This window comes from Pseudophryne corroboree, chromosome 5 (assembly GCF_028390025.1).
Source record: "Pseudophryne corroboree isolate aPseCor3 chromosome 5, aPseCor3.hap2, whole genome shotgun sequence".
Lineage (NCBI taxonomy): Eukaryota > Metazoa > Chordata > Amphibia > Anura > Myobatrachidae > Pseudophryne > Pseudophryne corroboree.
Genome location: NC_086448.1, coordinates 85,770,007 through 85,793,866, shown reverse-complemented (window position 1 = coordinate 85,793,866; position 23,860 = coordinate 85,770,007). Strand labels below are relative to the sequence as shown.

Sequence of the window (23,860 nt, the reverse complement as noted above, 5' to 3'; positions counted from 1 at the left end):
TACACCAAAACTTCTGAACAGTCCATTGTAACAATGCACCATTATTACACTGCAACTGCTTTTCAGTCCATAGTTACAGATAAGAAACCCACAGATGTGCTCAGTTGCAAAATCTGTGAGAACAATGATGTTAATTCTCTCGTTTTTTTTTCCTTGCACCCAAGAAGTTAGTGAAACCTTTTTAAAAGCTTTTGTTTGAATCTAAACATGTCCAGATATAGTGATTTTGCTTTAATAGAAAAATTGCAATTTATATCTGGCGGTAAAATTATTGAAATCTGCCTGCTACCCACGACCCACAGCCTATTACATCTGGGCCTTGGCCTTTAAAAGTAAAGAAAAGAGTAACATGTTAATCGTGATCTTGAACAAATAAATCTGTTTGTTTAAGAGCACAATAATGTATAAAGTTGATTAAACTGGGCTAAGATATGTGAAATGATCGGTACAGGTTATGAGAGATGCGACATCCGCTTCACTGGCGCGAGTTGGCATTTGTGCCTGGTGTAATTTATGCAAACTAGCCTATTAAATACCTCTGCAGAATTCAGCTCTATTAACATAAACGTCTGCTAATAATGCAAATTCCTCGCCGAGGCTGTGACAGATCAGTGCTATTTAGCAGACAAGTACAGTTAAACCACCAAAACAAATAAGTCAATTTACATAAAATTTTTACAATTTTGTAGTTGAAGGAAAGATATTTGGAATCGGTGCCAGAAATTACAGCATTGTTCTATGTCTGGCAATTCTTTTAGTTTGACACTAGATGGAGCCAACAAAACAACATGAATCACACAACACTGTGCAGTGTGACAAGACAGGGTTCTGAATTGCTGTCAGCTGCAGACAACTGGTATTTTAAATTTGGAATCATTAGGATTCTCACCGTATAAATGTTATTCGCTGCTGGGATTCAGCAATTCTGTCTAATTTATGTTCTTAATATTGTAGATGGCAAGATTCCGCAGCGCGCCTAATGAAAGCGGAATGTATTCTGCATTCTGTAGTGTTCTGTTTCTTTGCTCAACTTGAGATATTCCTTATCTTTCACTAATTGCCCAAACTTCTCTCTGTACTGAACGCTGCTTCCATGTTTTATTATTAATCGCCAAATTACTGACTGACAGAATCTCCAGCTCTCGCTTATGTCATGACCTGGCTTTGTCTGCGCTCCCATACGCCATTATAGCGCAGCGCGTTAAAGTGTCAAACTTTGCTTATAGCTCAGTCTACAAATCTACGATGAGCTTAACAAGATGTCATCGCTGAGCCTAATTCTGCCTCGGGAGTCTGGGAAGGAGGTAATGACGTGGAGCCCAGCAGTGCTGGATCGGCATTGAATTGTAAGCTGGAATAATGTCAGCAATAGCGTGTAATGACTGTAATATCCCATGAACCCCACTGGGCATTGTATATTCTTCAGTGAAGATGAATAGAAGTTATTATTCCTTTGTTCAGCAGACACGTATACAGTATACCGGTACATTACAGCAACTCAAACTACGCTCTTGTCAACTGTCTGCCGGTTTATATGTTAAAGAGTGCATCTTAAATATGGCTTGTGAAATATTAAAAGGGGGCGTCGCACAGATTTGATTTAGAACTCCAATCCACCAATTGAAGAGAAGATTTACAAATGGTTGTTACCAGGTTTTCTGGTGAAATAATAACTTTTTGTTAAAGGTATTTGTAACCTATTTACTTTTATGGTGGAGATTTTGGCTAAAAGTTATCAGACGAGGTTGTAAAAATATTAGTGTGGACTGTGGTAGCCCCTACTTACAGATGTGTTGCACCAAAGATCCCTTCTCTGCGTCCTGCGGAACACGGCTTGCGCCAAGCATCTTTTTTGCATGGATGTGTGTTTCAGTCGCAGTGTGATGCGACCAGGGCCGTAACTAGGGGTGTACGAGCGGTGCCCCTCATAGCATATGATTAAGAGGGGTGTAGTATGTTATGCTGTGCCTGCCCAAATCGGACTAGTGGATGGGCGCCTTAACTCTCCCTGCACATGTTATATCTGCCCCCCCCCCTGCAGTGCAACATGATTTTTCCCAGTAGAGAAAAAGTTTGCTGCTGCAATCAGGTCTGAATTAGGCTTTAAATTCCAAACACAGTCAGTTTTTCTATAGGACCAGTGATGTAAGGTGGCATTTTCCGGTTTACATTTTAAACAAATAACTGGTTCATCTGAACACAAAACCTTTACAGACATATTTAAGTGATCTGATCAGTTGAAAGGGTATTTTTCTTAGTAACTAGGCATCTCTTTTAATTATATTATTTTGTCATTTATTTTATTAGAAAATAATGCAGCTAGTTTTGCGAAGCGCTGGCTTTTGTAGGCTGCCACTTCCCGACAGGATTGAGGTGAAAATGTAAAACTGTGCTGGCAGTCCGTGTAAAGCCGCCAGTGAGGAAGGGGATGTGTTTCTTTTTCATTTCTACTATAGATAATAACATGATGTGCAACTGGCTGGCAGGGGGGGCTTGTGACAGCAATGAGACACTTGTCCTTCGTCCAACATTTAGGATTAGTTATATGATAATTTATTCCTGCTCATGCCTCATTATTTTACAGAATTAATCTGCGCAGAAATAAGGCCATCCATTGTAAGTTAGTGCGTTAAATTGGATATAAGTTAAGGAGGTCGAGACAGGTGAAACATTTTTTTTCTATTATTTTTCTTGCTCCGGTTCCACACTGTTGATGCTGTTTAGCAGACCCTGTGTAGCAATATAGTGTCCGGCTCAGTGACTGCAATCAATATATAAATCATACAACCACTGACTCGCCTCTGCCGCGCCGCCAGTGATAAACCATTGGCTATATATTAAATATTATCTACCCACCTTTTCCCTATGAGGATCTCCTCAAGTGTAACACTTTAGATGCTGTGCAACAGGACCCTCATGTTCAGCTATAATGTTATTTTGTAACACTTCATTCCCCTGTACCCTGGAGCAGCAGCCACTGCACAGCTGACTGCTTCATCTCATGATACATTGTCATTCCAAGCCACATACACTCTGCTGTTGCTCTCGGGGACTGCGGCCAGAGCGCCTGCATTTGCCAGTAATGTGGCACCTATTGATGGGTTCTAGATCGCCCCAGGAGTCAAAGATTGCTTAATGATATGTGTTGTGATTCTACCAATGTACAACATGGCTGCTCTCTCGCTAGAGATTACACCATGATGATCACACTATAGTCTGCTATAGTCCACAGTCTGTAGTCTGCTATAATCCACTGTCTGACTCCTCTGCTGCACAATAGTCCCGTATTGCTATTTACTAACGCGTATTTCTTTTTTCTCTTGTGTCTTTTAGTAAACTTTGAAGCACTGATCATCGCTATGTCCGTGGTGTTAGGAGTCCTTCTATTAAGTGTAACAGCTTGCTGCTGCTATTGCTGCTACTGCCGGAAGAGTGCTAGTTCTAGGCTGTAAGTATTTATCTCTCTAACCCATTTATTTTTTCTTTTTGGTTTTTGTTTTACAATATATTTTGTTTATCGATTTTTATGTATAGAGTTATATATACAGAGCTCTCATCGGGAATATTTTTCCGCAAAGTGATTGACAGGGGTCATTTAGAGGAGTTATCGGGGCGGGCAAAAATGCAGTTGTGATGTTACCGTTTTCTGGGGGCGTGTCTTAGCCTGCGACTGCAATCCCGTATGCAGCTGCAATGGTTCCGGCGCCTTACTTTCTGCGGGCAAAATGCAGGCGTGATGTTACCATTTTTGGGGGGCGTGTCTTAGCCTGCGAATGCGATCCAGTATGCAGCTGCAATGGTTCCGGCGCCTTACTTCATGTGGACAAAATGCAGGTGTGATGTTACCATTTTCGGTGGGGCTTGTCTTAGCCTGCGACTGTGATCCCGTATGCAGCTGCAATGATTCCGGCGCCTTACTTCCTGCGGGCAAAATGCAGGTGGGATGTTACCATGTTTGGGGGGCGTGTCTTAGCCTGCGTCTGCGATCCAGTATGCAGCTGCAATGGTTTCGGCGCCTTACTTCATGTGGACAAAATGCAGGTGTGATGTTACCATTTTCGGGGGGGCTTGTCTTAGCCTGCGACTGCAATCCTGTATGCAGCTGCAATGGTTCCGGCGCCTTACTTCCTGCATCCATGCTGCACAACAGTAGGTCTACTCAGAAATTTGATAATCGACTGATCTGCGACCGACGCTGCATCTTTCTACACAGACCCTGGTATATGCAAAGCTGCCGGTTGGCGTCTCAATACAAATCCCAGCGGCTGCGACAGTTGTATATTTCCACACAGTTGCTGTGTACACATTTGCAGCTTAGACGCCATTGGCGTACATCTATGAATCAGGCCCATATTACGCAGCGATTTTCAGAGAAGTCTCTGCCCTAGTGGACCTTAATAAAATATATATTCCCTATCACATATACACTAGATTTACATGGTTTTTTTGTCAGAAGCCAATTAACCTACCAGAATGTTTTCGGATTGTTGGCGTAAACTGGAGGAAACCCATACAAACACATGGAGAGAACATCCAAACTCCACACATTTGGTAGAAATCAAACCCAATACTTCAATTCTGTGAATCTGCAGTGCTAACCATTGCACCACCGTGCCATTTAACCTGTACAGATTTGAAGAAAGCCAGCCGCCATTTGAGTAGTAGAACTGCTATTAATTAGATTGTTTTTGTACACTGGGCTATTAATAGTATCTCACGCCTGTGCACTAATGACTCTACAATGTTCTTCCCACTCGCACACTTGACTTTGGTTTAATTCATTAGTATAAAAGTAATCTGCTCCCACAGCAGTGATTTCATCCAGCTCCAGTGACTGCAGGTTTCATACCTGCATCTCCCTCTTGTTGTTGAGAACCTTTTATAGCATCTTCTGGTTGAATGGGTGATTACCGGCCGGGGGGTGCTGTCCTCCCCTCGCAACTTTATAGCATCTTCTGGTTGAATGGGTGATTACCGGCCGGGGGGTGCTGTCCTCCCCTCGCAACTTTATAGCATCTTCTGGTTGAATGGGTGATTACCGGCTGGGGGGGGGAAGGGGGGAGCGGCTGTCCTCCCCTCGCATCCGACTTTGGTAACAGGAAGATGTTCATATAAGGAGGATGTTTTCTGCCATTGAAGATGGGTTGTGTCCAAGGGAGAGATGTATTAAGCTTTAGAGAGAGCTAAAGTAGAGAATTTGCCCAAATCAACCAATCTGCTTCTGTAATTTTATCTAGCACAGCTTTTGAAATGGCAATTAGAAGTTGATTGGTTTCTATGGCCACCTACACCAATTTATCTCTCTCTCCCAGGCTTGATACATCCCACCTTGTATGTCTTCCAACTTTAAGAAGTTTTAAACCTTTATTATAAACAGTTTATTTTAAAATAATAAAATAGTGCACCAATCACCTGTGGATGGTCCATAAAAATGCAGCGCACACATTTCACTAGGTGACTTCTCCTTATGAACATTGATGAAACCTTCAAAATGGCTGCCTCCTCCCAAGTGCAAGTACCATATGCTCCTACAGTAGTGACAGGATATGACTTCATCCTACAGAATAGCTGCACAGTGTGTAGGGGATGGGGACATAGAGCAGCCGTCTGTGAGATGCGCCCTCACAGATTTCATGTGTTCCAAGTAAATTGATAGGCTGCGTTATTATAAATATTGGTCCCGGACACACAAAGGCTGCCAGCTATGTGAGGACAGAAGGAATGATTTTCTTGTACACAGTATGTGACATATCTTTTGTTTTGCCTTTTATAGAAGACTGGAAGCAGAGGAAGAAAACCTCCTCAGAGAACGCGAGAAGAGGAAACAATTGTCGGATGAGAGGTAGATTTATTACCGTCAGTTTACTGTCATGTCATACAGCTACTTGTTATTAGCGGACCACTATGCACCAAAATGGCCATTCTCACGTCTGAATCCTTAAGGTCAAATACAGTATTCAGCATTAATCTGGCAATCTACTACAGCTGTCTTAAATAGTAAATATTACCTTACGTTACCATTACAGATAGAGGACTGTCCCTCCTCATCTTTACAGGAAACTGCTATAATGAGATCTTACGTAGAATAGACCAGTCACCATTTCTGCTCTGCAAGTTTTCATAACTGTCACTCAAATTTGCTGTACCGTCAGAACGACACATCCCGTCTTATGTTACACCCTGCGGCAAAGGAGTGAATGGTGGCCCTGTATAGTTACGTATCAATTTATTCTATTTTATTTACTAGTGTATCACTTCGATCTGCCTGCTGCTGTGTCCTGCCCTCTCCTGGCTCCCTACCCACTATATACTGTATATGTATATATATATATATATATATATATATATATATATATATATATACTTATCCCGTAGAGTGTCTAGGTCTGTCCCTGCATGTGGGAGATAACACAGACCGTAGTAGATTAGAAAGATCTGTAGTTTAAGTAATTATCCTCCTCCACACTAAACTCCATACAGGAAAATCCAGTAACTGCTCTGAGAAAGTAACTTCTGTAAGACTGTACAGGCCTTGTATACCATTGTTAAGCGCCTACTGGTACTGGTGATGCCCAGTCTGTGGAGCGCTGTCATTGGCAGAGATGAGAGAGGATTGCTTCAGCAGTGATTGCCCATTGGGGATCATCAGAGGCCCACAAACCCTGTGATAATGAATTCAGAACTGGGTCTTGTTCCAATAATGGGGATGCCCAGGCGAGGGCATCCATCTTCATCCGAGTTTGGCATCATTCTTGCTTTAAGATGATCTGTAGACTAAATACATAAGATATTGGTTGGTGTAGTAAGATAGATTGCTAATAAGGGGCGTGACCTACTTGTAAATGTTTTAGGAAGGCAGCAACTCTTAGAACCACTGCTGGCTGTGCAGGAACTGTGGTAGATACAGCCTGGCTTGGATAGTGCTAGACACGGTGCACTAATTTGGGTTCCCCGTCACTTTACGGAGAAAACGACACCAAAAACAGTCAAAAGCCTCATGTCAACCTTTTGACCTGTCGATCTATTGTCCCTGTCAACCTAATGACTGTCGACCTAAGTTGTGTCTATCCAACGACCCATACCCCAGTAGATAACCGCTGTTTCCCCAGTCAGACATAAATGTATTCTTGCACCCGAGTCATCGCCTTGTTGTGCCCATTACCAAAATGCTATTTGGAATAGTAAAGTGTGGCGAGCGAAGCGAGACACCGAGCCCGAAGCATGGCGAGCTGCAAAGAAAAACAAAAAATTACCCCAAACGAGCGGAGAATAAAGAAAACATTTAGGTGCTGTAAGGGCGGAAGTTCTCTCCTGCCCTCTCGTTTTGTCACTTCCAGGTCCTGAGCACGAAGGTAACATAGACACAACCCAATGGACAGCAGGTCTTAACAATTTAAAAATGAAGAGTTTCTAGGTATTGCTTGCCCTGTGTAATGTGTGCTACTGTACATAGCCACTCAGAGGAACAGATTCTTCTACCGCTCTCAGGCCCAGCGTACTGTTTATTTGCTGCACAAGTGTTGATAAAACTTTTCCATGCCTAATGACCTGATGTTGCAAAGTGGATTTGTACTCCCACGGATATCGATCGGATGTTACAGGGCTCTTAACGGAATTATTAAGACATCCAATTAATGCAGAAAAAGCAAGAAATGGGCAGCGCATCATGATTAGTTTTACATGCTGTTTTCACATTTCTGCTTTTGTATTCCAAATATTCTTCAAAACGGAACTGTATTTACTAATTAATTGCAGACACATCTGACGAGGTTTATTAAGGTGGATTACCTTGGACCTGAGCACCTTGCGGTCATCACTGTATGGGCCTAATTCAGATCTGATCTGATCGCTGGACTGCGATCAGATAGTCGCCGCCTACATGGGGAGGGTTAAATCGCTGTGCAAGTGTGCAAACGCATGTGTTGCACAGCATCACAAAAATTAGTCTGTGCTGTCTCTGCGAGCCCAGGACTTACTCTTCCAGTGCGATTGAATCCTGCTGATCGGGGCCGGAGCTGACGTCAGACACCCTCCCTGAAAACGCTTGAGCACGCCTGCGTTTTTCTGGACACTCCCTGTAAACGGTCAGTTGCCACCCACAAATGGCCTCTTCCTGTCAATCACCTTGCGAACGCCCCTGCAAATGGATTCTTTGCACCATCCCGTCACTAACCGGCGATGCTCGTTGTAGCCATCTGACGTGTAGGTGCATTGCGGTATATGCAACCAGATCTGAATTAGGCCCCTATATCTCCCGTATCTGTGTTAGTCATACACTGATCATTTGCTAAAGGAATGCTTCAAATACACATCTGTATCTTCTCCTCTTTTCCCCTACCCGCGCCCTCACCGTCTCTTGCCCCTCTCTGACCATGAGCCAGATTTGCACAGTTACTTTTTGCAAACAGATCTTCCAATTTTTTGCATGACGCATGTGTCGGAGCCAAGCAAATGGAACTTTGAGTCACTGTGGGTTATTCCTTGTGCACATCTCAGCCGCATGTCTGTTTAAAGATTAGAGGGTAAAGCTTGGTCGTTTATAGGCTAAGTGTTCTGAGGGCGTGTAGGCAGACTTGTGAGCTATTCCAAGCTGAGCGTATGCAAAAATCTGCCTGACACCAGCTATCTCTCATTATCTCCCTCCACCGCTCTTCATCTTTCTCCCCGTCTCGTCATCTCTCTCTCGTCATCTCTCTCCCACTCTCGTCATCTCTCTCCCACACACACCTGCAGAACATCTAGAAGGTAACTCCCAGCAGGCATAGCATGCAAACAATACAAAAAAAGTGACCGCTTTGCGATCAGGATTCCTCAGGAAGCCTGTGATGTAAATGAGTGTCAGGTTCTGGCTTGTCAGTGCCACTCTCAGTACTTGTAGGTAACATCTGAATGCATGTAGAATCGCCTTCATTACAGAGGCATGACCAACATGGTGACAGGAGAGGGCATGCACACGCGCATGCTGTGTAACCTCAGAGGCTTTGAGAAAACCCGCCAGGCTAGGGGAACACTGCAGTTAAGTAATATTTTAATGAACGCCATTTAAATGGTAATTGGACATAGTGTGTTTAATTCTTTAAATATAAACAAGGTTGCAAAACCAATATGCAGGCTTGTTCCTTGTACAACAAAAATATAGAAAACAGCATGGTAATAGGTTCACTTAATGAACCGCTCATCTCCTACTCATAGTAGAAGTGCAGGGGTCCATTTGCTTGTTAGATAATCATTATGCTGATGCCTCTAGAAGACAGTACTCCTGACAATACAGCCTACATACAAGCAATGTTATCTGCACAGTGAAGTTAATATTCCAACCGTGGCTGCTGTCGGCGTCTCCCTGCCTCTCCTGCTGTCGGCGTCTCCCTGCCTCTCCTGCTGTCGGCGTCTCCCTGCCTCTCCTACTGTCGGCGTCTCCCTGCCTCTCCTGCTGCCGGCGTCTCCCTGCCTCTCCTGCTGCCGGCGTCTCCCTGCCTCTCCTGCTGCCGGCGTCTCCCTGCCTCTCCTGCTGCCGGCGTCTCCCTGCCTCTCCTGCTGCCGGCGTCTCCCTGCCTCTCCTGCTGCCGGCGTCTCTTTGCCTCTCCTGCTGCCGGCGTCTCCCTGCCTCTCCTGCTGCCGGCGTCTCCCTGCTGACGGCATTTCCCTGCCTCTCCTGCTGCTCTTAAAGCTATTGCAACTTTTCTAAACAAAATTGGAAAAGAATGTAAGGGGAGCGCAAGAGGTTACCAATACACATCAATTTATTAAATAGATTATCACTCTATCATCAGTGAATAGATATATAAAAAAATTGGTTAAAAAAAACCCTCAGAATTTTAAAGAGATCTGCCGTTCAATAAAACAGAAATCCAAATGGAGAAAGAATACATATAAAATATATAGTATGGACGAAGAAACCCCTTTAATTCCTGAAAAACCACCAAAGTTCCTTTCAGTCTGTCTGCAGTACGTAATATGTATTTCAGAGGGAACTTATCCTTGATAAGAATAATGTTAAATATTGGCAGATATCTTTATAAATACCAGTAGGTGGCTGTTGGTATGTCCGAAAGAATGTGGGATTTTAGATACGGTTAAAGGGGGTCATTCCGACCTGATCGCACGCTGCCGTTTTTCGCAGCACAGCGATCAGGTCACTACTGCGTATGCACCGCAATGCACAGACGCATCGTACGGGTACAAAGTGGATCGTTGCTGTGCGATGGATTTAACGAAGAATCCATTCGCACAGCCGATCGCAAGGAGATTGACAGCAATAAGGCGTTTCTGGATGGCAACTGACCATTTTCTGGGAGTTTCGTGGAAACGCAGGCGTTTGAAGGGCGGGTGCCTGACGTCAATTCCGAGACCGGACAGGCTGAAGTGATCGCAGCGGCTGAGTAAGTTCAGAGTTACTCAGAAACTGCACAAAAACGTTTTGCACAGCTCCCCTGCACAAGCGATCGCACACTTGCTATGCTAAAATACACTCCCCCATAGGCAGTGACTATCTGTTCGCAGAGCCGCAAAAAACAGCTAGTGAGCGATCAACTCGGAATGACCCCCAAAGTTCGATAACCTCCCTTATTACTGGTATAACTTAGACCAGTGATTTTCAACCTTTTTTCTCTTACGTCCTAGAGGATGCTGGGGACTCCGTAAGGACCATGGGGTATAGACGGGCTCCGCAGGAGACATGGGCACTATAAAGAAACTTTAGAATGGGTGTGCACTGGCTCCTCCCTCTATGCCCCTACTCCAGACCTCAGTTAGTTCCTGCGCCCAGAGGAGACTGGATGCACTGCAGTGGAGCTCTACAGAGTTTCTCTGAAAAGACTTTGGTTAGGTTTTTTATTTTCAGGGAGCACTGCTGGCAACAGGCTCCCTGCATCGTGGGACTGAGGAGACAGAAGCAGACCTACTTAAGTGATAGGCTCTGCTTCTTAGGCTACTGGACACCATTAGCTCCAGAGGGAGTCAGAACGCAGGTCTCCCCTCGCCGTTCGTCCCAGAGCCGCGCCGCCGTCCTCCTCACAGAGCCGGAAGAAAGAAGCCGGGTGAGTATAAGAAGAAAGAAGGCTTCAAAGGAGGCAGAAGACTTCAGATCTTCTCTGAGGTAACACGCAGCGGTAACGCTGCGCGCCATTGCTCCCACACACAACACACACTGCAGGCATGGATGGGTGCAGGGCGCAGGGGGGGCGCCCTGGGCAGCAATATTACACCTCTAGGACTGGCTAGTACATATATAGGCTGCGGAGGCAGTATATATTAAAATCCCCCGCCAGTATTACAAAATTGAGCGGGACCGAAGCCCGCCGCTGGGGAGGCGGAGCTTGATCCCACAGCACTAACCAGCGCCATTTTCTCCACAGAGCACTGCAGAGAAGCTGGCTCCCCGGACTCTCCCCTGCTGAACACGGTGACACAGGGCAGAAAAGGGGGGGGGGGGCATTTCTAAGGCGCAGTGAGAGTATTATATACAGATAATTATATATAAAAGCGCTATTTATCTGGGAATTTTGTTTCCAGTGTGTGCTGGCATACTCTCTCTCTGTCTCTCCAAAGGGCCTTATTGGGGAACTGTCTCCATATAAATATATCCCTGTGTGTGTGGGGGTGTCGGTACGAGTGTGTCGGCATGTCTGAAGCGGAAGGCTCCTCTAAGGAGGAGGTGGAGCAGATGATTGTGGTGTCTCCGTCGGCAACGCCGACACCTGATTGGTTGGACATGTGGAATGTTTTATATGCAAATGTGACTTTATTACATAAAAGGATGGAAAAAGCAGGGAGTCAATCCATGGCTTTGGCTGTGTCACAGGGCCCTTCAGGGTCCCAAAAATGTCCTCTATCCCAAATAGCAGACACTAATACCTACACGGATTCTGACTCCAGTGTCGACTACGATGATGCAAGGTTACACCCATGGGTGGCCAAAAGTATTCTTTATATGATTATTGCAATAAAAGATGTTTTGCATATCACAGATGACCCCTCTGTCCCTGACACGAGGGTGCACATGTTTAAGGAAAAGAAACCTGAGGTAACCTTTTCCCCATCTCATGAGCTAAACGAGTTATTTGAAAAAGCTTGGGAAACTCCAGATAAAAAACTGCAGATTCCCAAGAGGATTCTTATGGCGTATCCTTTTCCTGCACGGGACAGGGTACGGTGGGAATCCTCGCCCAGGGTGGACAAGGCTTTAACGCGCTTGTCCAAAAAGGTGGCGCTACCGTCTCCAGACACGGCAGCCCTCAGGGATCCTGCTGATCGCAGACAGGAAACTACCTTAAAATCTATTTATACACATACGGGTGCTTTACTCAGGCCGGTAACAGCATCGGCATGGGTATGTAGCGCAGTTGGACAGATACCTTGTCAGCTGACATTGATACCCTAGATAGGGATACCATTTTATTGACCTTAGGTCACATTAAAGACGCAGTTTTATATATGAGAGACGTTGGGCTGCTAGGTTCGAGAGCCAACGCCATGGCGATTTCGGCTAGGCGAGCCCTGTGGACCCGCCAATGGACAGGTGATGCCGACTCAAAGAGGCATATGGAGGTTTTACCTTACAAGGGTGAGGTTTTATTTGGGGAAGGTCTCGCGGACCTGGTTTCCACAGCTACCGCGGGTAAATCTACTTTTTTGCCTTTTGTTCCCCCACAGCAAACGAAAACTCCACAATATCAGATGCAGTCCTTTCGGTCGCATAAGTCCAGAAGAGGTCGGGGATCATCCTTCCTCGCCAGAGGTAAGGGTAGAGGCAAAAGAACGCCTGCTACGGCTAGTTCCCAGGAGCAGAAGTCCTCCCCGGCTTCCACTAAATCCACCGCATGACGCTGGGGCTCCACTGAGGGATTCCGCACCGGTGGGGGTACGTCTTCGACTCTTCAGCCAGGTCTGGGTTCTGTCAGACGTGGATCCTTGGGCGCTGGAAATTGTGTCCCAAGGCTACAAACTGGAATTCGAAGAGGTGCCTCCTCGACGATTTTTCAAGTCGGCCTTGCCAGCTGCTCCCCCAGAGGGAGTGTTAGCTGCAATTCAAAAGCTGTGTCAACAGCAAGTGATTATCAAGGTTCCCCTAGTCGAACAGGGGAAAGGGTACTATTCAACCCTGTTCGTGGTCCCGAAACCGGATGGCTCGGTCAGAACCATTTTAAATCTAAAATCCCTAAACCTGTACTTGAATAAGTTCAAATTCAAGATGGAATCGCACCGGGCAGTGATCTCCAGCCTGGAAGGGTGGGGGGGGGGGGGATTTTATGGTGTCAGTAGACATAAAGGATGCATACCTTCATGTCCCCATATATCCTCATCATCAGGAGTACCTGAGATTCGCTGTACAGGACTGTCATTACCAGTTTCAGACGTTGCCGTTTGGGCTTTCCACGGCCCCGAGGATTTTCACCAAGGTAATGGCGGAGATGATGGTGCTCCTGCGCAGGTTGGGAGTCACAATTATCCCGTACTTGGACGATCTCCTGATAAAAGCGAGATCGAAAGATCAATTGCTGAAAAGCGTGTCGCTCTCCCTGAGAGTGCTACAACAGCACGGTTGGATTCTAAATCTGCCAAAGAGGGTTTTTCTCCCAATGGAAAAAGCCCAGGACCTCCAGAACATGGTCAGAGACCTGCCAAAACCAAAAAGAGTGTCTGTTCATCAATGCACTCGAGTTCTGGGAAAAATGGTGGCAGCCTACGAGGCCATCTCCTTCGGCAGGTTACATGCGAGGACATTTCAGTGGGACCTTCTGGACAAGTGGTCCGGGTCCCATCTACAAATACATCAGAAGATAAGCCTGTCCCCCAGGGCCAGGGTGTCTCTCCTGTGGTGGCTGCAGAGTGCTCACCTCCTAGAGGGTCGCAGGTTCGGCATTCAAGACTGGGTTCTGATAACCACGGACGCGAGCCTCCGAGGATGGGGAGCAGTCACACAAGGAAGAAATTTTCAGGGGCTATGGTCAAGCCAGGAGGCTTGTCTACACATCAACGTACTGGAATTGAGGGCCATATACAACGGCCTACGTCAAGCGTAGAATCTTCTTCACGACCTACCGGTTCTGATTCAATCAGACAACGTCACAGCCTTGGCTCATGTAAACCGCCAAGGCGGGACAAGGAGCAGAGTGGCAATGGCGGAAGCCACCAGGATTCTTCGCTGGGCGGAAAATCACGTAAGCGCTCTGTCAGCAGTTTTTGCAGAGATAACAAGTCATTGGGGACTTCCTCAAGTAGACATGATGGCGTCACGCCTCAACAAGAAGCTTTGGAGGTATTGTGCCAGGTCACGGGACCCTCAGGCAGTAGCGGTGGACGCTCTGGTGACACCATGGGTGTTTCAGTCAGTCTATGTGTTCCCTCCTCTTCCTCTCACCTCAAAAATATTGAGAATCATAAGACGAAAAAGAGTGCAGACAATACTCATTGTTCCAGATTGGCCTCGAAGGGCCTGGTATTCAGATCTTCAGGAAATGCTCACAGAAGATCAGTAGCCTCCTCCTCTCAGGGAGGACCTGTTGCAGCAGGGGCCCTGCGTGTTTCAAGACTTTCCGCGGTTACGTTTGACGGCATGGCGGTTGAACACCGAATCCTAGCTGGGAAAGGTATTCCGGAAGAAGTCATCCCTACGCTGATGAAGGCTAGGAAGGAGGTGACGGCGAAACATTATCACCGTATCTGGAGGAAGTATGTATCTTGGTGTGAAGCCAAGAATGCTCCTACTGAAGATTTCCATCTGGGCCATTTTCTCCACTTTCTACAGACAGGAGTGGATATGGGCCTGAAGTTAGGCTCCATTAAGGTACAGATTTCAGCCCTATCTATTTTCTTTCAGAAGGAATTGGCTTCTCTCCCAGAAGTCCAGACTTTTGTCAAGAGAGTGCTGCACATCCAGCCTCCTTTTGTGCCCCCAGTGGCACCATGGGACCTTAACGTGGTGTTACAGTTCCTTAAGTCACACTGGTTTGAACCTATTCAAACAGTTGAGTTGAAATTTCTCACTTGGAAAGTGGTCATGTTGTTAGCCTTGGCATCTGCGAGGCGGGTGTCTGAATTGGCGGCTTTGTCTCACAAAAGCCCCTATCTGATTTTCCATATGGATAGAGCGGAGTTGAGGACTCGTCCTCAATTTTTGCCCAAGGTGGTTTCATAATTTCATATGAACCAGCCTATTGTGTTGCCTGTGGCTACGGGTGACTTGGGGGACTCCAAGTCCCTGGATGTAGTCAGGGCCTTAAAAATCTATGTAGCCAGGACGGCTCGGGTTAGGAAAACAGAGGCACTGTTTGTCCTGTATGCAGCCAACAAACTTAGCGCTCCTGCTTCAAAGCAGACTATTGCTCGCTGGATTTGTAACACGATTCAGCAGGCTCATTCTACGGCTGGATTGCCGTTACCAAATTCGGTAAAGGCCCATTCCACTAGGAAGGTGGGCTTCTTGGGCGGCTGCCCGAGGCGTCTCGGCTTTACAGCTTTGCCGAGCAGCTACCTGGTCAGGTTCAAACACTTTTGCAAAGTTCTATAAGTTTGATACCCTGGCTGATGAGGACTTTGCGTTTGCTCAGTCGGTGCTGCAGAGTCGTCCGCACTCTCCCGCCCGTTTGGGAGCTTTGGTATAAACCCCATGGTCCTTACGGAGTCCCCAGCATCCTCTAGGACGTAAGAGAAAATAAGATTTTAAACCTACCGGTAAATCTTTTTCTCCTAGTCCGTAGAGGATGCTGGGCGCCCGTCCCAGTGCGGACTATTTTCTGCAAGGCTTGTATATAGTTATTGCTTACATAAGGGTTATGTTACAGTTGAAATCAGTCTTTGCCTGATACTGTTTTGTTCATACTGTTAACTGGTTGCGTATATTCCAGGCTATACGGTGTGGATGGTGTGGGCTGGTATGAATCTTGCCCTTGGAGTAACAAAAATCCTTTCCTCGTACTGTCCGTCTCCTCTGGGCACAGTTCTCTAACTGAGGTTTGGAAGAGGGGCATAGAGGGAGGAGCCAGTGCACACCCATTCTAAAGTTTCTATATAGTGCCCATGTCTCCTGCGGAGCCCGTCTATACCCCATGGTCTTTACGGAGTCCCCAGCATCCTCCACGGACTAGGAGAAAAAGATTTACCGGTAGGTTTAAAATCTTATTTTTACTCGTGGCACACCGAACAATATTTTTAAATTGCCAAGGCACACCATCAGTTCCCCACAGAAAAAAACAAAACACACACATTGGCCCTCACAGAAAAAAAAAAAATCCACACATACATTGGCCTACACAGAAAAAACAATCCACATTGCTCCCCACATAAATCATGTTGCTCCCTGCATAAATCCTATTGCTCCCCACATAAATCAATCACATTTCTCCCCACATAAATCCTATTGCTCCCCACATGAATTATTCCCATTGTTCCTCCCATTAATCCATAAATTCTTGTTCTCCCCACATAAATCCTATTGAAATCCTATTGTTCCCCACAGGAGAAATAAAATAACAAATATTATCAGAAGTCCTCCTCCCTGTCCCTCAGTGGCGGGGGTTGTTCATAGTGGAGTTCTGCGAATACGGAGCAGTGGGCGGTCGGCAAGGAAAGCTGTGGATGCAGGCGGGAACTGGAAGATGTGTATGCAGGCGGGTGGGCTGGGTGGGTGGTGAGACACGGCGGCCGTGACCTATGATATCACATCGTTATCAAGGCATAGGTCACGGCCGGAGCACACCTGATCCTCTAAGAATAGCCTGGGCCAACAGTTCACTCTGAAGGTGCAGGAAGCTGCTCTGGCTCCGCGGCACACCTTGCAACTGGTCACGGCACACTAGTGTGCCACGGCACACTGGTTGAAAAAGCCTGACTTAGACAAATGATAGGTACCTTACTGTGACATGAAGTCTTCTATTAGCTGGCCAGCCTTCATAGCATCTATCAGATCTTTAATCGTTTATCACAGGTAGGTCTTGCAGCCTTATTAGTGCATAGCCGTGTGGCTGTGTTGAGCTGTCTGGGTGATTCCCTGACAGGTCTGTTTGCAGGGCGGCTCACTGTCTTTCAGTACCGCTCCAAAGTCAGGTCTCCGCACAGCCGCAATGCTCTGTTGTGCTGACCGGGTGTTTCTTCCGCTTTGTCACTCACTGTGTACCACGTAGCTCCACAGTGTGACTGGATGGTACGGGTTACTGCCCGCTGTTCTCCAATATTCGCTCCAGAGAATAATTCAGCGGTGCGGCAGGGTAGGTATTAGCAGGAAGGATGAGGTCACAGTCAAAACTCCTTGCGCGTTTCTCGACCACTATGACCGGTCGCTCAAAACAACCACACGGCTATGCGCTAATAAGGCTGAAATACCTACCTGTGATAAATGATTAAAGATCTGATAGATGCTATGAAGGCTGGCCAGCTAATAAAAGACTTCATGTCACAGTAAGCTACCTATCAATTGTTATACCAGTAATAAGGGAGGTTATCGAACTTTACCGTATCTAAAATCCCACATTCTTTGGACATACCAACAGCCACCTACTGTAAAAAACCTATTTAAACTTTTACTCTAAGCAGCTCAGGAGAGCCACCTAGATTGCACCCTTCTCGTTCGGGCACAAAATCTTAACTGAGGCTTGGAGGAGGGTCATAGGGGGAGGAGCCAGTGCACACCAGCTAGTCCTAAAGCTTTTACTTTGTGCCCAGTCTCCTGCGGAGCCGCTATTCCCCATGGTCCTTACGGAGTCCCCAGCATCCACTAGGACGTCAGAGAAAATAAGAATTTACTTACCGATAATTCTATTTCTCGTAGTCCGTAGTGGATGCTGGGCGCCCATCCCAAGTGCGGATTGTCTGCAATACTTGTACATAGTTATTGTTACAAAAAAATCGGGTTATTATTGTTGTGAGCCATCTTTTCAGAGGCTCCTCTGTTATCATGCTGTTAACTGGGTTCAGATCACAAGTTGTACGGTGTGATTGGTGTGGCTGGTATGAGTCTTACCCGGGATTCAAAATCCTTCCTTATTGTGTACGCTCGTCCGGGCACAGTATCCTAACTGAGGCTTGGAGGAGGGTCATAGGGGGAGGAGCCAGTGCACACCAGCTAGTCCTAAAGCTTTTACTTTGTGCCCAGTCTCCTGCGGAGCCGCTATTCCCCATGGTCCTTACGGAGTCCCCAGCATCCACTACGGACTATGAGAAATAGAATTATCGGTAAGTAAATTCTTATTTTATAAAGATATCTGGCAAAACATCTGTTTTATTGAACGGCTATGACTTTAAAATTCTGAGAGTTTTTTTACCTAGTTTTTAATATATCTATCCACTAATGAGGGAGTGATAATCTATTTAATAAATTGATTTGTTTTGGTAACCTCTTGCGCTCCCCTTACATTCTTTTAAACATTGGAGACTGGCAATCCCCCCTAACCTGAAGGTGCGCTGTATTAAGTTTTTCCTGGTAAATCAGGCTTATGGGCGCCTCTTTCTCTGTATAGCAACTTTTCAGACTTCTTTGAGACCTTTCTCAAACGAATGCCATCAAAGAACATCAAAATACAAAGCCTCCATTCTGAATATTATTCTGGAGAGAATTATTCAATATATTTATGAAAACACACACACACACACACACACACACACACACACACACACTCACTCACTCACTCACTCACTCACTCACTCACTCACTCACTCACTCACTCACTCACACACTCACTCACTCTTAAAGTACAAAATATATGCACTTTATTTAATAAAAAATATCATCTCGCTAAATAGTACTTTGCAGCCTCTTTTGTAGGCTTGTAGCTGTTCTGCATATATATCAAAAATTCATTAAACAGACTATGTCAGGGGAGCGTTATGGATTTGCCTCCGACATAATGCATTCTGAAAATACACAGCCGCGCTTCACTAATTCATTAAACCTGCCTTGTTTTCAGCTCTCTTTATTTACCAGCAGAACCACTGCGTGTGTTCTGCAGAAGTTGGGATGAAAGATGTTTGAACGTGTAATGCTGACAGTATTGTAAATTCAGGACTAAGTTATGGAGGTCTCTAAATAACTTGTTATTTTTAAGCCACAGCGGCACTGATCTTGTGCTAACAAATGTATTAATATGCCATAAAGTGCGCTGAGAAGTAAAGCCGTCGCTTGGCGGATGATCACATATATGAGTAAGGCATCTATTAGTCAAAGCTATGATGTTTATTTTATGTATGGCTAACAGATTACTACTAGCCATTAGCATATTAGATTAATAAATGGCTGAAAGTGTGTTTTGTTTCACGGTGGGAGTCTGACATTTCTTGTCTTATATCAAAAATATAAATATTTGCCATTTATAAAGCCCTAATGACCGTTATTAAAATCAGTTAAAAAAAGACCTATTTAGTGCATAGAATCTCATTTGTATACTGGTCATTAATGTCAGTACAGTGTAAAAAGGCACTTACCGTACATTAGGGACGAATCGGGACAATTCTTTGTTCCCCCATTGCCTGGGTCGGGGTATCAGGGAAATCCAACATGTCGGAAATCCTCAATTTGCTGATTTTGTCCAAAATAATCTGGATTGGCTGGTTTTTTTTTTACTGATTCCCCAACAGATCGCCAATTATTGATGTCCGCCGATTTGTGGATGGTATCAGCGTCTTGGAATCGATGCCGTAGATGTATGGCCTGCGTAAGACACATACATACATACATACATACATACATACATACATACATACAGGTTTAAATGTGGCAGCTGATATAAAACATAGGCGCAGCCCACATCTGTTAAATCTTAACATTAACACCCCTTATAGTGATTGGTTGGGAGGGTCGCTCTTGTTTTGCATCCAGCCTCAAGCCCAACCTCCGTACATGATTAGTATCATTTGGGGTAAATTTACTAAGATGGGATTTCTATTTAAGGTGGGATGTTGCCCATAGCAACCAATCTGATTCCAGGTATTATCTTCTAGAAGGTGCTAGATAAATGAGAAGTGGAACCTGATTGGTTGCTATGGGCAACATCTTAAATAGAACTCCCATCTTGGTAAATTTACCTCTTTATCTCTGTGGACAAATGGGGTACATTGGGGGCTTGATGCCATGGAAGAACAGGTTTCATCAGTTAACATAGCAGGAAGTTGAAGGATTTTACTGGGTTTTCTGTTTATCTGTCTAGTTATATTACGCTACAGTATGTTAGAAGATGATATAAAAATCAAGTTTAAGGGTTCTATCGGTTGTCCCCTTTTGAAAAACAAATACAGTCTTTGATAAAATCAGCTTTTGCCTCTCTGACCTCAAATCCCTTTACAAATATACTCGAGTGAGTTTTCATCAGCCACACATCAAGACGTCACTCATCAGCTCTCCAGCTCTTTGTATTAGATTCCAACTTCTGTTACCTATGGGTTTTTGATTGACCCCAACATAGCTACTTGGTTCATCATGCTAGTTAAGCGGGACTGGTGGTTTCTCAGTAACTGGAGAGCCACGCTTTGCCTAATCATGATTTAAACCCTACCACTAGATGGCGTGTCTTCCTCCTATATATACCCTTGGATCACATACCATTACAGAGAATCAATCACTTGTCAGGGTTGTGTGCAAGATAAATGGCTCCACCTGATTAATTGACTGTCTAACATGTGGGCACCATTCCACAAGTAGTCTGTTCTATAGGGGTCATTCCGATTTGATCGTAGCTGTCCGCCCCGCATGTCATCCCGCCCCCCCGCCCCCTCCGCAGAAGTGCAAAGGCATCGCACAGCAGCGATGCCTTTGCACTTCAAGAGTAGCTCCCGACCAGCGCAGCTTCAGCGTGCTGGCCGGGAGCTACTCATCGCTCCACGGCCCGCAGGCTGCGTGTGACGTCACGCAGCCGCTGCGGCCCGCCCCCCATTCGGTCCGGCCACGCCTGCGTTGGCCGGACCGCACCCACGAAACGGCCGCCAAACACTGCCGTTCCGCCCCCTCCTACCCAGCGACCGCCTCTGCCTGTCAATCAGGCAGAGGCTATCGCAGACCTGCTACGGCCTTCGGCCGTCTGGCATGTGCGGGCGTACGCACAGTAGGGACCCGTTCGCTCGGCTGCGTTAAAAAGCAGCGAGCGAACAGGTCAGAATGACCCCCTATATATGCTAATCACTGAGAACAGAAAACTGCTGCAGCTAACGGTGGGATCAGTCTCGGTTTTGGTGATTTTGCCCATCTGGAGGTATCAAAAGGAAAAACTGTTCTAACAGGTAATTCTGGGGAGGGCATATAGGTTAACTCTACTACTTTACCACTCCCATCTAAAATACTTATTGCCAACAAATTACCTACAGAAGCTAGTATATTGTAAAAGAACAAACAAAGGCTACTAGCTGAATTTAATAACCTGCTGTAAATTATATGTATGCAGGTGTTGTAATCTGCTTAGTTATATAGGCACAAACCAGTGCATTATATGCCTATGAACAGCTCAGTTACAGTACTTAACCATTGGTGTTGGTTTATTGAAAGTTTGCTGTACTCACTGTTACACACTGGTTCTTATGAAGTGGAGCGGGATGTCATACAGCTCACCAGGCAGTGAGTGTATGTAGGCACTGGGTAGTGGTGCAGAAACACTGCAGTCGTTGTGGATTGGCGGTCTTTCACTGTGATGCTCTAACACGGTCTCAGTAGAAAGCTCGGCAGCCATCTTGGGATAATGCATGAAGCCTCCCTGGGGAACAGGAAGACTGCGGTCTGCGTAGTAGTGCACTCCTCTTTCAACAGAACTATGATATATGCATCATTATTAAGCTATGTAATTTACAGGAAATGACTTGAGAGCGTTTATACTGAACTATATATGTCCACCATGCTCTACCTTTTCTGTAGCGGGCAGCGTTTGAGTGACATCTTGTCAGATAAGCTGTGCGGACATGCAGGGCCTGTGCACGTCTCATGTCTGTCACCCCTCCTGTGACTCTCTGACCCTTGGCAGTCACCAGTCAGCTGGTTTGAACTTACTGTACCTCTAGCCCGGGTCACTTATTATATGCAGCGAACAGCTTTGTTCTATTATGTACGTTGTCGTTGGCTCTGCCTTATGGGAAAAACTATATGCAGCTGATGTGGGAAAATCCTTCAAATCCACAACCATCTGGAATCCCAGGGCGACCTCTCCATACAATCTGTGATATTCCCCTCTCTCTCTGTTCATTTTCTATTTCCAGATTGTTTGTTTTTCAGATTTTATCTGTTTACATTCACATTTATTGCATCAGATGTTCTAGCTATAACCTAATACATGGAAATGTTAAACTGATCAACCTTATGCTATTGAAAACAATTTTTCCCGTCACTCGTCTGCATACTGATTGTTAGGGAATGTATCCAGCCAGGATGGTGCTGTACACGTTATCTCATCAAGATATATATCAAACCTTAGAGGGAGATTCAGGTGAGAAGTTGCCCATGGCTAACATTTGTGTAGCACAGTCTATAAAATGAGAGATACAAGCTGATTAGTTGCTGTTGGAAAATCTCCTATTATACTGTTAGGGACATTTACTAAGCAGTGATAACAGTGGAGAAGTTGCTCCATCAACCAATCAGCAGCTCTGTATCATTTTATAGTATGTTTATAGATGTTACTTCAGTGCTGAGATTGGTTGCCATGGGTAACTTCTCCACTGGCTCACTTCTCCTCTTATCACTGCTTAGTAAATGTCCCCCTTAATCTCTATCTAAAACTTGGTACATACAAGCTGCCAATATGAGCAATTTGCCCAATAATGGCGAGCTGTTAGGACAAATCATTCAGATCGTCCTAATGCCAGCGACATCCCCCGTCTTTACATGCAGCCCGGTCGGGGGAAGTCGCATACGGCAACCTCCCCCCTCCCCCCCCCCCCCCCCGCTGTCCCTCCATCGCTGTCGGCATCGGCAAGTGTGTATGCACTTGCCAATTCGGCACACCCCCCCCCCCCCCTGGGTACGTTTCTAAAAATCTTGCTGGGTACACATTATCGTTTAATGTGTACCCAGCTGAAGGTTTTTTACATCTCCCACCAGGGAGATCCTGAAAATATTTTACTGAGCTAAGAATGAAAAAATAATGTAAAAAAAAAAGCCTTTACTACAGACCACTGAGCACATTCAGAATAATATCACTTTATAAAAAAAACGTTTTTTGGTAGCGTTCTTTTTTCTCTAGGTGCAATTCACCTATTAAAAAAAGACTCCTTCATAATAATTTTACTTATATAAAAATTAATTGAAAATCTATTGATATCGCTTCCACGACACCATGGGCAATATGTAATAGCCTGCGGTGGGAATTTCTGTGAGTCTGCCTGTTTTTTTTGTTTGTTTGTTTTTAAAAGTGGCAATCATTCACAAGGCAAAGCTGACCTGGTTTTACCTTGTAAATGATTGCCGCTTTAAACATATTGATATTGCCCCATGTACGAAGAAACTGTAAGCACATATTTTATTTTTTATTTTTCTGTATTTTTTAGATTTGTAGACTATGAAAAGCTAAAATCAAGCCGTCCATGTTTCGCATTTGTTTCAGCATTAGGTGATTTTTGAAAAGGGAAGACATGTTTACAAAAAGAAAAAAATTTCAGCTCATTTTTTTTTATTATAATTGACATTCTACTGCATATCTTAATATGACGGTGGCAGTTAATGATTGTGTATGCAGAGTAGGTGAGTTAATAATTCATGCAATCATTTTCCAAACAAGTTAATTACATGATACATTATTCCATCAGAAGTTAAGTAGTAGCAATAATTGGCTTAAAGATTACATTCAGCCGCTGTATTATTCACCTTTTACAGCCCCTTTAAATTGCTCCTGCACAATGTTATCAGGTTGGTATTTTAAAAGTCATAATAATAATAAAAAAAAAAAAAATCCTTGTG

The 23,860-nt window shown here is 45.1% G+C and overlaps 1 protein-coding gene across 1 annotated transcript in view; it reads left to right on the top strand.

Moving 5' to 3' along the window:
* LOC134927249 (pituitary tumor-transforming gene 1 protein-interacting protein-like) overlaps positions 1-23,860 on the top strand; it is a 195,623-nt gene that overhangs the window by 74,420 nt on the left and 97,343 nt on the right. Inside the window, exons 4-5 of the mRNA XM_063921446.1 lie at positions 3,334-3,448; positions 5,774-5,842. Of these exons, the coding sequence (XP_063777516.1) occupies positions 3,334-3,448; positions 5,774-5,842 (184 nt within the window). The remainder of the gene's footprint in view (positions 1-3,333; positions 3,449-5,773; positions 5,843-23,860) is intronic.